The following is a 12,974-nucleotide window of genomic DNA, read 5'->3' as shown; positions in this document are numbered from 1 at the left end:
GAAATAGCGAAATGTCGGCACCACCCAAGCCCCGAAACAAAACCTATAAATCAGCCCCTCAAAACGCTTGTACGCCTCTGCTGCATTGGAAGCCAGATAGGCGAGTAGTATCTTTATTGCGTGAGCCATTTCAAAAGACTTCATCACACATGTCATCTCGCAATTTGCCCAGAAAAACCCGAGGCGTCTGCAGCTGCTATTCAAGGAAGATTGACGGAGTGCAGTTCTATGTACAGTTGAACCCCTTTATAAGAGACACGTACCGGGGAGCAGTTTCTGTCTCTTATATGAGATGTCTCTTATAAGCAGGGAACCATGTTTTCACTTACTAATCAGACCCTAGTTCAATGTGGGCACCGTATGACTAAAATAAGCTCAAAAGAATGCTACAGCATGTTGCAAAACACTCATTCTAACTTATGTTTGGCCCCCAGAATTTATGAAACAGTTCTGAATCTTTGTTTGCTTCATGACTATTTACACTGTTTTTTACATCCGATTCTACCAGCTTTTTTTCCTTTCACTGCTTGTGGAAGATGAATCGTAGATGTTGAGTTCACAAGCCTGATGAATAGCCAGATCGCACAGCTTCTTCCGCTGTGTGCTCAGGCTATTCATTATGCTTGCAGGACTCAACATCTGCGATGCTTCTTGATTGGGAGCTACACGAGTGGGAGAGCCCGCATGTGCAGTTGCACTCCAATGGATGGCAGTAAGCTTCAACCACTTCTGTAAGTTGCATTTTCATTGGCAGGGCTTCTCATCATCATTTCATAGCTGATTGAACCACTGTGTGTTTGCTGAAGTTATAATAAATAGCAACTGCAGGCGTCTGTCGTCTACCTGTTTCCACAATGGAAGCAACTGCAATTAGTGACTGGTGGCACTGCATCTGAAGTTAAAATGTCTGCTACAAGCAAGATTATTAAAGTTCAAGGATGACTTGTCCCTTATAACCAGCTGTTTCTACATCCGATGTGTTATAAAAGAGGTCAATTTAATGGGAAAGATAGAGCAGCCAGCCATGTGGGTGAATAGTGTCTCTTATACCCATTTGTCTCTTACATCCATGTCTCTTATAACGAGGTTCAACTGTATGTGAATGTATTGTACTGTGTGCTGGTGCTCAGTTGGCGTGAGTCGAGAACGCTCACGCAGCGAGACTGGCCACTCTTTACAAAGTGACAGTAACTTTTCACATTTTCTCTATTAACTTTATTTCTTTGTTCGGCAATAAAATACAATGTATATCCTCCAAGTCTGGTTCTAATTCGCTGTTTGTACTTTTTGTAACCACAAATAGCGCCTTTTTGGTGCTATCCAACCGTACACCCCCCCCCCGCTAATGGATGCCCCCCCTTGCAAAAAGTCCTGCGGACGCCCTTGGCTTTAAGTGAAAGATCCCACCTTTCAAAGCTGGTTTGGCTTTTGTTCGATGGAAAATGATGCTTTATTTTTTGTTTAGGAATAATTAAAACTGTCATTTCTGTCTTGTTTTCGTTCTATTTTTACGTGACACAAAAGATCACTCCGTGCATCATGGAGTGGAACAGCCTATGAAGTCATTCAAGGCATTTCCAGCAAGGTAGGTGCTTCCGTCTAGGAGAAGCAGTAGAAACTAAAGTGATTTCCCAGCACGACTGCTGGCGGCCGGACACATCGTTCCACTAACTGCAGCAGTGATCGTGCTGCTGGTTGTCGTATATAAACAAACACGGACAGTGAAATGGGGTAACAGCTCTAGAGTTTACTTGCATACGACCCCGGAGGATGCTTACAACTATGCAAAACATTACACCAAAATCGAAACAAATCTTGCCAGCAGTCTTAAAATAATCTGCTTAAATGCTTACAAACTGAAGTTCGTATCTTATTGAAAGATGTGCTCGGCAGGAATTCCTCCATACATATATTTTACACTTACATGTCCCTACTGTCATGTTTGTTTGAGGAAACTGCCTAGACAAGCTCCACCAATACCATTTTACCATTCGTGATTTATGATGTCATAGCAGTGCAAAAAATTTTACGGAGCGGCGATACTCGTTTTCATGCTTTTTGCATTTCCTGCATTAATAAGCAACTGCTGGTAGCCACAAGTGATATATCTGCATTCCCAAACTGTAATCAGGCGACAGAGAGGCCAATTTAGTGTTGATATCAATAGAATGCAGATGTTGGAGGGATGAGGCTTGCACGTTACCGAAAATGCACAAAATGGGCTCACCAGTGACAGGGACCTCTGCATCGTGACGCACAAAAGCGGCAATGAGGTGTAAAAGCAGCAATGGAATGTGCAAGTGGTACACGGGATTGCGAGGACTTGAAATTAGGGGACTTCAATTATTAGCAGTTATGGCCCTAGATTTCAAATATTAAGCCTTACTTTCGACAAACTTCTGTCCATCACAGTGTAAAACAGACACTTAATAACAGTGACACAAACTCCAACAAGGATTCGTCATGAACTTTTCAGCACAAAAAAATACTTACCATCAAGTATCATGAGAATAAAGAACATTGGCCACTCAGACTCAATGTTTTCAAATGCCTAGAACAAAAGAAAAACAAGACAATTAAAAAAAAAGAAGTTGAACTCAGCTTTCTCACTAGTCATCCAATCAGGATCTATAAAAATGACAAACAAAGAGCTCGAGGCACTGCTCAAGCTCACCTTGGTTTCACCCGACGTGTAATACTTCCGGCTCCTGTCCTCCAGCACTGTGCCGTAGCCATCTCTCAAGAACCGCTTGATGCCATAGTTGCTACGGTGTAGCTTCCGTATTATTTTATCTTTTGTCCGCTTATACAGGTAGTCATCGTGCGTTGCAAAACAGGGGAAGCTCACTGCCATGAGGAGCCCAGTGTCCGTGTTCTGGGGACCCGTAAAGAAAATCATTTGGTCTGAGAGCCTTCAAACAAGACCTTATAGCCACAGAAAACCATCTAATAAAACAAAAAACAAATATATATTCAACCCCCCAAAAATGACAAAAAACATTTAGTCAAAAGACACCTTTTCCAGCAAAATATTGCGGTACAGTAGCCACGGTCACCCACAGGATTTTTCGTGCTGGCAATGTACTACAATGATCATCCATTCACTCGTGCTTAAATTCACCAAGAAGTTTATACAATTAAAAATGGTTAAACGAAATGTGCTCTTCAACTGGACAGACTGTCCCACAGACAGTGCCAAGAGAACTGGAATGCAACCAACAAAGCACCCTGAAACAGCAAATGTGGCTACAATTGCGGATGAACCCCAAGTTACAAAAAGCACCTAAACCTAACTCTAACTTGGGGGGTAACAAAAGCACAAAAAATCAGTTGCCTGAAAGAAGGATGTGTTAGTGCTCCATGCCTTCACCTATCACAAAAGATGCACTACCTGCATTGTGATTTGATGCTGCGTTTTCTTTTTAGCTTCTACGTATGCATTCTCGAATATTCGGTTAGTTCTGCATATTCAAAGCAATCCCAATATCCAAATCCAAATCCAAAGCAATCCACCCAGCTTCAATTTTGAATGAAACGTTCATAGTACCCAATGTTTACAAAGATCAGGAGTAGAAAAAAAAAGCCCACAATAGCAGACCTTTGAGCTCGACTCTCTCGGCAGCAGTGTCTCAAAAATGCTCCTGTTGCGGTTGTGCGCATCAACGTCCACATAGATGACCGACCAAGAAGCTCCTTTGTCACCAAACAAATTGCAACCATTGATGGCTTCCAGGGCAGATTTAGCCATGCCTATTGAGCTGCATGTAAAACAAGAAGCCTCCATTTGACCGAAAAGTTAAACAAAGCCGCCACTGCACTAAAAAGAAATCATGCGAATTCCACATCACTTACCTCGAATGAATCTCGGGCGTGCCATTGTTATACTTGCTGCCCCTTTCCCAGATCCCAAAATCGGGTGTGCGGTAAGCTCTTTCCACATAGTACACCAGGTTCTGTACAAAGTTCACTTCATCCATTGTATAAATGATCTGGAAGAAAACGCCAAAATGGCAAAACACAGGCGTCAAAATAAAAGGGCACACTAAAAATAATGGGACACAAGGCTAAAAGTCAACTGCCAGAGGACCTTTGCTCGGCCCCATTTCATCTCAATCTCATGAGCAAGCAGTTGGCGCAAAGGTTGGAGGAAAACAAAGGTACAACAGTCAACAGCAAGCACAGGTGCAAGAATCGCACACACACACAGCACAGAGGAGGTGGAAAGGAAGAACGGACAGCATGCACCCAGCGCAGGCGTGGGCCCTCGGTTACACGGTGGTCTTGAACGTGAAGAATGCGCACTGTCCGTGAAGGGCACAAAGGCACAGCAATCAGAGGACAACCCATGCCACTGCCAAGCACTGCTTCTCAGGTCAGGCAATGGCCAAAATGTAGCAGGGAGCTTAACCTTCTGTCTTCCGTCCCAAGACTGCCCATATTACATTGTATGGGCACTTCTCCCTTTTCCTGCTTGTATACAAGTGTAACTTGCTCTGCCCACATTCCTGGAGCAACTTCAACGTCCTCAGTGTACGTGCAGAACAATGTCCATTTTTTGCACCCTTCTTTTCAGTTCAGTGGCATATTCTTTCTTGAGAGATGACATGTGCATTTGGGACCTGCTAGGTGCCAGACTGAAGAGCTTCGTGCGGCATAGTGGAGGAAACTGATTCATTCTATTCACACAAGAAAGATAGAACAAAAATGAAACAGCCTTCTGCCCGCACCACCATACACATTAAGAATTCTGGCAAACTGAAATTTCTTAAAAAACACAGCAATGTCACTGGAGATACATCCAATGACAGGAATCTAGCAACTGTGCAGCAGAATGACACAGTCACATATGCCACCATAGCAGGCAGGATTTATTTAATGTCTCTGCCAGAGAAAGACCTGGGTAGTAATACCTGGCCTCTCAGAGGGGAGGGGGAGAAGCTGTTGTGTCTGGCCACGGCAGTACCAAATCACAACCGTTAGTACCAAATTGCAATTATTACGGCTGCCTTTGACAATATATTTAAGCATATATAACTGCAATCACATGTGCAGCAGTTTTAAAATGTACAAGGAAATGCTGAGTGCCTGTACAGCCAGCACTCCCAATTTTTTGTCCCCCATAAACTACATTTAATGCTCCCATGGAGGACAGTTAAACAAGGACACGCATGTTTGAGCAGCTGACAACAGCACGTGGTGCTGACCAAAAAGCACAGCAGCCTGCTGTTAAGCCTAACTTAATTATACCTGACCTTCAGATAAGCCAAATGAGCCAGAACTGTATGGTAGGTTGCCCACTCACACAATGCACACATTTGCACAGCATCCCCAACCACCTGGAAAGCACTACTATGTTAATTTTCTTCAGAATTTCCATAAACATGCACCTTATTGGCAAGTGCTGGCATGTCTTGAAGCTTGTTTCAATGACAAGCACACTGACTGCCTAAGCCCACCATCTGGCTCTTACGTGTTTCTGTTTTTCTCCCTAAATGCAACCTGGCCACAATTGGTCCCAGAGGCACAAAATTCAATCCACAGACTCTCTATAAATTTGTCATGCAACGAGACTCCACCTTCACTGCTCACACTGCAGTTATGAGCTTGTGGTGATTGTACACGTCAAGGACATGAAAGGCACCAAAGTGAAGCAAACATGTTTTTAATGCGTGTTGTCACCAATGGGCACAAAATGCCTATCACATGCACCCCCTTCCAATGCTTTAAAAACAATGCACCAGCAAGTCAGTGCTCAGCAAGTCATTATCTCTTCATAAATACATGCCTTTCAGCACCAGAAAAAAATTTCTCACAATACTTTCTGAAGCATAACTCTCATTCTGAATCCCTCTTTTTTCATCAGAATAAGTAATGCTAGGTAAACTGACGCAGCTACAGCAACCAATTTGCAGAGCTAAAAAAAGCATTTCGAAAATTCACCTTTTGTCACTAAGCATTTTGAAAATAGCAAACTTGTCAATTAATGGTTCAAAAGTGAAAGAGGAAAGATAGCCACATGTGCACAAGGAGTTCTTTTCTCTCTCTCTTTTTTTTTTTTTTGAGTTGAACTTACAAGTTTGGAATGGTGTTTTATGCCCCCAAGCAAGCTCTGTAGGCTATGAGGCATGACACATAATTTAGACACCCTGGACATAGATGGAGGAACAAAGCACTGTACAGTGCTTCATTCCTCCTTCTTTGTCTTGTCCTTCTCTCATTTGCTTGCACTGTAGTTCAACCTGCACCACCCACTCGCGCAGATTTTTTAGATAGCAAAAACAGGCCACTTTTGCATACCTGTAGTCCAGACGTGATCATTTGAACAAGATACAGTAGATAAAGTGACACTGAGTCAATCTGAAACAAACAAAAAAAAAACCTGCTGAGCTTTTTTTTCCCAAAAACTTTTCCCAAAACCAACGCTTCTAGCTTTCACATGAAAGATTTCATCCATCAAGATTTTTCCCACAAAAGAAACTCGCAGCAGGACAGGTGCACAGACAGAAAAGTATGCATCCATGTGTTTCTTCAAAGCTGGAGACAATGCAGCGACTGCTTCAAGAATATTGAGGGATGTTTGCTAGAATCATCAGAGAAATTATAAGAGCGTGCCCACCTGATTTTCCATTTTTAATGGTAACCAGTGCAAGGGACGGCTCAGTGACTGATAATTATAATAATGCACTAGTTGTTAGCCTCACCTAGGACTACTTGTAGTATTGCCTACGTCATTTGTCTTGTACTTTGAGCATGGCTTTAAAAACGAAAATTTTGACAAACATAGTCAATGAAGTGAAGCTCCACCTGAACAAATTTCAGCGTCACCAAGAAAAGCTATGCAAAATGGGCTGAAACGGACTAAAACAGCTTGCTACCAAGAAAGAATGCAATTTAGATTTAATATAAGCTTCATCAGATCACTACTGCATACTGCATGAACATTTTTTTCCGCATGCTAGTGCACGCAATGTAAGCCTAACTGTCTTACTTACCCTAGCTTCAACCCAAAAACCAACAATGGCAGTTCACTGTTCCAGCAAAATGACAAATGTGAATCACAGCACACGTTTCCAAAGGAAGTAAAAATGCAGGACAGAAATTGCACCCAATTTGTCCAAATTATGTTACATGGGCACAGTAACATACAGCATGTAAGGGAAATTAAAGCTAATAAGCATCAGCTGATATGGCTTGGAAAGTTCGCCCAGCTGAAACATTCACTCAAGTGCTTTGTTAATGTATGGCTTCAGTGCAGCAGACAAATGAAATCAGTGAAGGACTGCGGCAATCACTACGGGCTGCAACTTGCCTGCAGGTGTCCATAGTCACTTTCAGGAATGACGGTCATTCCAGTCTTGAGATGAAAGATGGAGTGTAGAGCGTGCTGTGGCCCTTGCTCCACTTTAAACTTTTCCATCTGAAATGGCACAGAGAGAGTAAGTCGCTCCATTCTCCTTGCACAGCCAGCCCGACGACCTAGGACTGACCTTGTCCTTGGACTGCCGCATCCAGCAAAACAGGATGCCCCGCATGCACTTGACAACACTCTGGCCCAGCTCGTATGACTTGCCACGGTCATCATCGATTCTCCTGCGGGATAAAAGCAGGCACAGTCCACATGACTTGTGAACACAGTCTGCTTTGTACATTAAGGCTAGTTGGAAGCATCCACTGACATTTAGATAAATGGCCGTGTATTCTGAAAAGCCTGCACGATGCAGGATGCAAAAACTGCATTTAAAAACTCAAGACAAAACTGGAACATACAAATACCACGGTTGCACTGGTGCGGGCCTCCCAAACCTCTCCTCACGGTATCGAATTCACGGCAGGAATCTCACAAAGACAGCAAATACAGCTGAGGATAAGACCATGCTCACAATCGTCCATGCCATAACAGCCCTTACCCTCTCTAATGCTCAGAGAGATTCAACATGTCAAAGAGCCTTTCTGCAGTCAAAATATAGTAGACAAACCTGCATTTTTTCAATACAATGTTTGGCAAATTATTTCACTACATTGTTAATCCATTTGGCTAAGCCTTGTTTTACAGTGTTTTTTTATTTTATAAATCGTAACCCTTGCACTTAACCAGGGTACATAGGTGAAAATGCAAAGTGTGTAAAAAGTATCCTGTCCCAAGAATATATATTGGTTGCTATATTTGCTTCAAAAATTTTATTTAATGCCAACCAAGTTCCGCCCCACAAGAAGGCTGATCAGCCTACTCTGAAGGCTGATCAGCCAACCATCAGCCTACTCTGCGATGTAGTATACAAGCTGTTTACCAAAGTTTAACTGCATAAGAGACACCACAGATTTTCAATAAGCCAGAGAGCACGCTAGATTTTGAAAAGGCTACTCAAACAAATTACATGCTACATAACAACAATTCACCCTCGTGTCATCAACCAGGTAATCAGGAAATCCACGGATTAACAAACTTCTTGACACAGCATTTATAGATTATGAAAAAGGGTTTGATTCAGTACGAACAGTACTAAGAGACCAGGGATTGATTTAATTGATTATGGGGTTTAACGCGCCGACGATACACAGGCGATGAGGTGCACCACAGTGGAGGACTCCAGATTAATTTTGATCACCTAGGGATATTTATGTCAAATTTGACCCCTTGAGGGTCAAATTGTTCTGTTAAGTGCGACCTTCCAGCGTCTATTTTGAGAATCTATTTTGAGAAAAAATTGTAAGTTTTTTTTAGGGTGACCATAAAGTGACAAAAAAACTGTTACATACACGAGGTTTATTCATGAGTAACACAAGACAAATTCTAAAAAAACCTTATACACCTTTTAAAAAATGGTAAATTGTAATAAACAAAACCAGGCCATCTCCACTAACGTGAAACCCGAAGAGGGGCAAAGCATACGTGTATAAGTGTATTCTTGGCGCCTTGGCGTTTTTGCCCATGGATATGAAACCGTTGGGGGGTAGAGGTATACAGCTTTACTATGAAAGTCTCGTGTCTTTGATGCACGAAGAGTTCTAGTGCGAGGCGTTGGAAAACGGGTGAGTTCTTTTAGTACAAGTTTTTGCCCACGGAGATGAAACGTTCTAGCACGAGGCATTGGAAAACGAGTGTCCCGGTGTTTTAGTACTATGACTACATGAAATGACGACGACAGGAGATGCCGACAGCCCAAGCCCCTAATAATTCACTGACATACAAAATAAGCGCACCAGGCACTTTTATGGAAAAAATGTTTGCGCTCCCACACTAATACCTCTTCAGCATGTGATGGTCTTTAAAGCATGGCTCCACACAGAGTGCTTTGTTGCACTCAACACACATGTAGCGCATTTCCTTGCAACGTTTTTGTCGTCCAGTGGTGTTGGCACAGACATGGTATTGGCACAGACATGGTATCTCCTCTGGGTCCTGCTTCCCTCCGCATCGGTGGGTGGCAACATCTGTATGAACGGTCGCGCTGTCAGCCTAAGAGGATTTTCTCTAGTTGGCCTTCCCCGCTTGCTCTCCTCTCTGTGATGCTCTTTGATGAGTTGGCTTACTACCCGCCGTTTGAAGTCCACCAACACTGTTGTGGATGCAGTGTTTTTACGGAAGATGATGTATGTGTTGAGCAAGCAACATGTCGAGCAAGTGAAAAAAAAAAATTTTTGTTCCACTTTATTGTTTTTCTTACACTTTCGGAGAAGCTCAGTTGCATGTCAACTTTGTCTACTAGTCCCATCTTTTGTTGTTGTGGTTGTTGTATTCAAGTACGCATTTTGGTTTCTTCTTCTTTTCACCCGTTTTCCAATCCACCTTTTCAGCTTTGGCAAGCTCCGCCCCATGCATTGTGGACAGCACGTGCACGTCTCGTCTGGCACGCCATTTCAGAGCTGGCATGGTTTTCATGCAGTAGCTATCCACTTCGCCTTGCTGCAGCTTCTTTGCGAATTTTTGAATCCCCTCCTATTTGTGCATACCGTCCCACAAGCATTCGCTTGCCTGCTGAGAAGAAACTCGAACAGTGCTGGGCTGGTGTACCAGTTATCCACGAAAAGAGAATGTCCCTCGCACAGGAAGTCTCTTAGCAGCTCTATGGCAACGGAACCTGTGAATCCCAACTCATTCATAACGGTGACAGCTGTAGTGGCTCCAGTTATAGACAATGAATCTCAAAATGTAGCCTGTACAAACGTCACAAAGAACAAACGTCTTTACTCCAAACCAATGCCTCTTGGAAGGAATACATTGGTGGAAAGAAAGTCATCCTGTCCAAGGCATCTAGGACTTATCTATGCAGAGGTCTACCAAATTGACATTTTCAAATTCCCCGAGTTTTCCAGGTTTTCCCTGCGTCCTTTTTCTAAATTCCCTGAGTGACACTGAAATTTGCTTTAAATCAAGATGGTTGAACACCATTTTGCCAAATGCTGTCCCTCTCTAAAAACCATGTGTTAAAATTAAAAAAAAAAAAAAAAACACATAACATAGTCTGAATGGTAACAAGCAACTTTTATTTTTTAAAAAAGAAAACAGACTGGAGTAGCTAGTAAAATCCACAGGGAATAAAATATCGAGGTCTAAAAATGGTAAAGCCGTACTGCTATGTTCTTAGCTCATGCACAATGCCTCAATGCTGTATTTCACTGCTTCCAACAGTTTATTTTGGTTTAGATGAGGGACACCTGAATCTCAGCATCAGCCAACGCTGTTTTTTGAGCTCAAGTTCCTTCAAAGCGGCGGCAGCACATTTCCTTTCCTGTTGATTCCTCCATGCGTCGGCTCTTTCTTTTCTCATCCTTTCCAGCTCTTCCACTGCGTGTTCACCCCATGCACCATTTGAAGCATCTTCTTGGTCAGCTGCACACTGTCAAGTAGGGGTGTGCAAAGTCCGAATAGGAGGCAACGAGATAGCGCCTCTGAACTTCTAAGCGAGCACTTTGCAGGCATGAATAACAAAGACGCGAAAACATGGCACAACTACCATCAAGAACCATGATGAGGCCCTTCTAAAACACATGGCAAGCTCCAAACGTGAACGATACGTTGCCGAAGGAAAGCCTACACTATACTTGCCGTGCACGAGCCAGCGTTACTCCGTGTAAGGGCAGCTTGCTACGGTACCCCAATGAAGGAATACCATGGGGCAAGATATGCAGCGGAGGGATGGCTTGCACTGACCACTGATCAATTTGCACTGACTGCTTATCAGTTCAACAATGGAGTAGTCAAACTGTTAAAACTATTGTCCCAATGGTGTCTAGAATGTAAACAAACAAAAAAATACAATAAGCATACACCAACTGCATTTAAAAAGTCAGAACCTCTTTCATTTCTAAATTAATGGAGACGCTGTCAAAAACACAAAAAAAGGGGTGGCAACTGCTTTACCGGAAGCTGCACTTCCCTAACATGTAAACATTCGGTAGCGTAATTCAAAATGGCGGCCAGAGTCGACGGCATAGAGGAAAGATTTTATTTATGCAATTGCAAATTACTTCATGCTACGTGATAAGACTCATGGCCTCTACAAGGCGCACTCATCGAAAGCGCGATTTGGATGACGTTTGCCAAGTGCACAGGAAATAAGCAGATGGTGTAGCCGCAGTGCGTTAGTGTGTGCAAACGTGTCTCACTTTCACAGAGCCGGGCCCATTAGGAAAATCTACTGTACTATTCAAAAAATCAAGCAGTAGATACTCCATCCACGAATCCAATTATTCGTAGGGGTACTATTCTATTCGTATTCAAATATTCGTGTATTCGCACACCCCCACTGGCAATTCCTCCAGCTGACCTCACGACGTCAAATGCCCACTTTCATAGATGGCGCTGCAATACCGCTGAAAATTTTATGGGCCTTGAAGTTCCAGTGTTGGCACTTTGCTTCTGGCCACACTTCTTCACCTGCCTTATTTTTATTAGGGTTCATACTAATTGTTTCCTAAAATGTAAGCTATGACTCGACAAACATGGTCACGTAAGTGACCGTGCCGCTTATGTCAGGCGGTCAGTGTTGAGTCAGACAAGTGCAACGCGTCTGACGGCTGTGTTAGGCACTGTCAGCTGGCAAAGTGCCGCACTAACTGCCTCGGTGTTTAGGTGTTCGTTCGTAACTTTACTTGTTCACCCCACAATTCTTAAAGCTATAAAAACAATGTGCCCTAAATTTAAGCACAAATAGCTCGTTCAGCAAGCTTATAAGCCCTGCCTAATTTGCAGTCGCTTTTGCCGGCCTCAGCCAATCGCACAGCTGGGCATATGACATCATAGGTTCTGTTGCAGGAAATGAGCTAGTGGGTAGCATGGCCATTCCTTTTTTTCCTAATTATATAACTTATTTGAGTGAAGATTACATTAAAAGTGGTGTCAGTATGATTATAACGACGCAATCTTTCGAATAAACCAAACTTGTGTTATGTCTGCATGGCCCTTAACGTCCCGACCCTACACAGGCGATGAGGTGCATCGCAGTGGAGGTCTCCAGATCAGTTTGGCCACCCGGGGATCTTTAACGCGCACTGAAATCTGGAACACACAGGAGTTTTTGCTTTTCGCCTCCATCAGAAAAGCAGCCGCCGCAGCTGGGAATCAAACCTGCATCCTTGGACTCAGCAGCACAACGCAATAGCCACTAAGCCACCGTGGCGGGTAGTCAGCAAGAATAGCCCTTCATCAAAGAAAAGCTTGAAGCAGTCGACTTCTTTTGTATCTGGTGGCAATGCAGAGCAAGACACTAGTCCTGAATGAGTGGCATCAAATGGAAACACAGAGGGAGAAAAGTCATCTTTGATTCAGCTAGCGTCGTCTCACCACGCACGCGCTTGAGATGTCGCTCCTTCATCAACATCCGAGTCTGAACTTTTAAGTAACTCCTCGTCTGACGGGCTGACATCCAATGAATCAGATTCTGATTCGTCAGCTGGGCAGTAGTCCACATTAGAGGAATTGCCGCTCAACTCACTTGCAGCAGAGCAACCGGCGCGCACTTCCATAGCGTAAG

The 12,974-nt window shown here is 43.3% G+C and overlaps 1 protein-coding gene across 7 annotated transcripts in view; it reads right to left on the bottom strand.

The window, feature by feature from the left end:
- LOC144155194 (putative phosphorylase b kinase regulatory subunit beta) overlaps positions 1-12,974 on the bottom strand; it is a 75,796-nt gene that overhangs the window by 51,864 nt on the left and 10,958 nt on the right. For all 7 annotated transcript variants that reach the window (XM_077686486.1, XM_077686491.1, XM_077686490.1 and 4 more), the window contains 7 exons: positions 7,488-7,590; positions 7,310-7,417; positions 6,298-6,357; positions 3,853-3,989; positions 3,599-3,758; positions 2,675-2,875; positions 2,494-2,551 (listed from right to left, as the gene is read on the bottom strand). In XM_077686486.1, the coding sequence (XP_077542612.1) occupies positions 2,494-2,551; positions 2,675-2,875; positions 3,599-3,758; positions 3,853-3,989; positions 6,298-6,357; positions 7,310-7,417; positions 7,488-7,590 (827 nt within the window). The remainder of the gene's footprint in view (positions 1-2,493; positions 2,552-2,674; positions 2,876-3,598; positions 3,759-3,852; positions 3,990-6,297; positions 6,358-7,309; positions 7,418-7,487; positions 7,591-12,974) is intronic.

This window comes from Haemaphysalis longicornis, unplaced genomic scaffold, assembly GCF_048455015.1.
Source record: "Haemaphysalis longicornis isolate Haplotype H1 unplaced genomic scaffold, Haemaphysalis longicornis Haplotype H1 scaffold_1, whole genome shotgun sequence".
Taxonomy (NCBI): domain Eukaryota; kingdom Metazoa; phylum Arthropoda; class Arachnida; order Ixodida; family Ixodidae; genus Haemaphysalis; species Haemaphysalis longicornis.
This window is presented reverse-complemented; position numbering and strand designations above follow the sequence as displayed.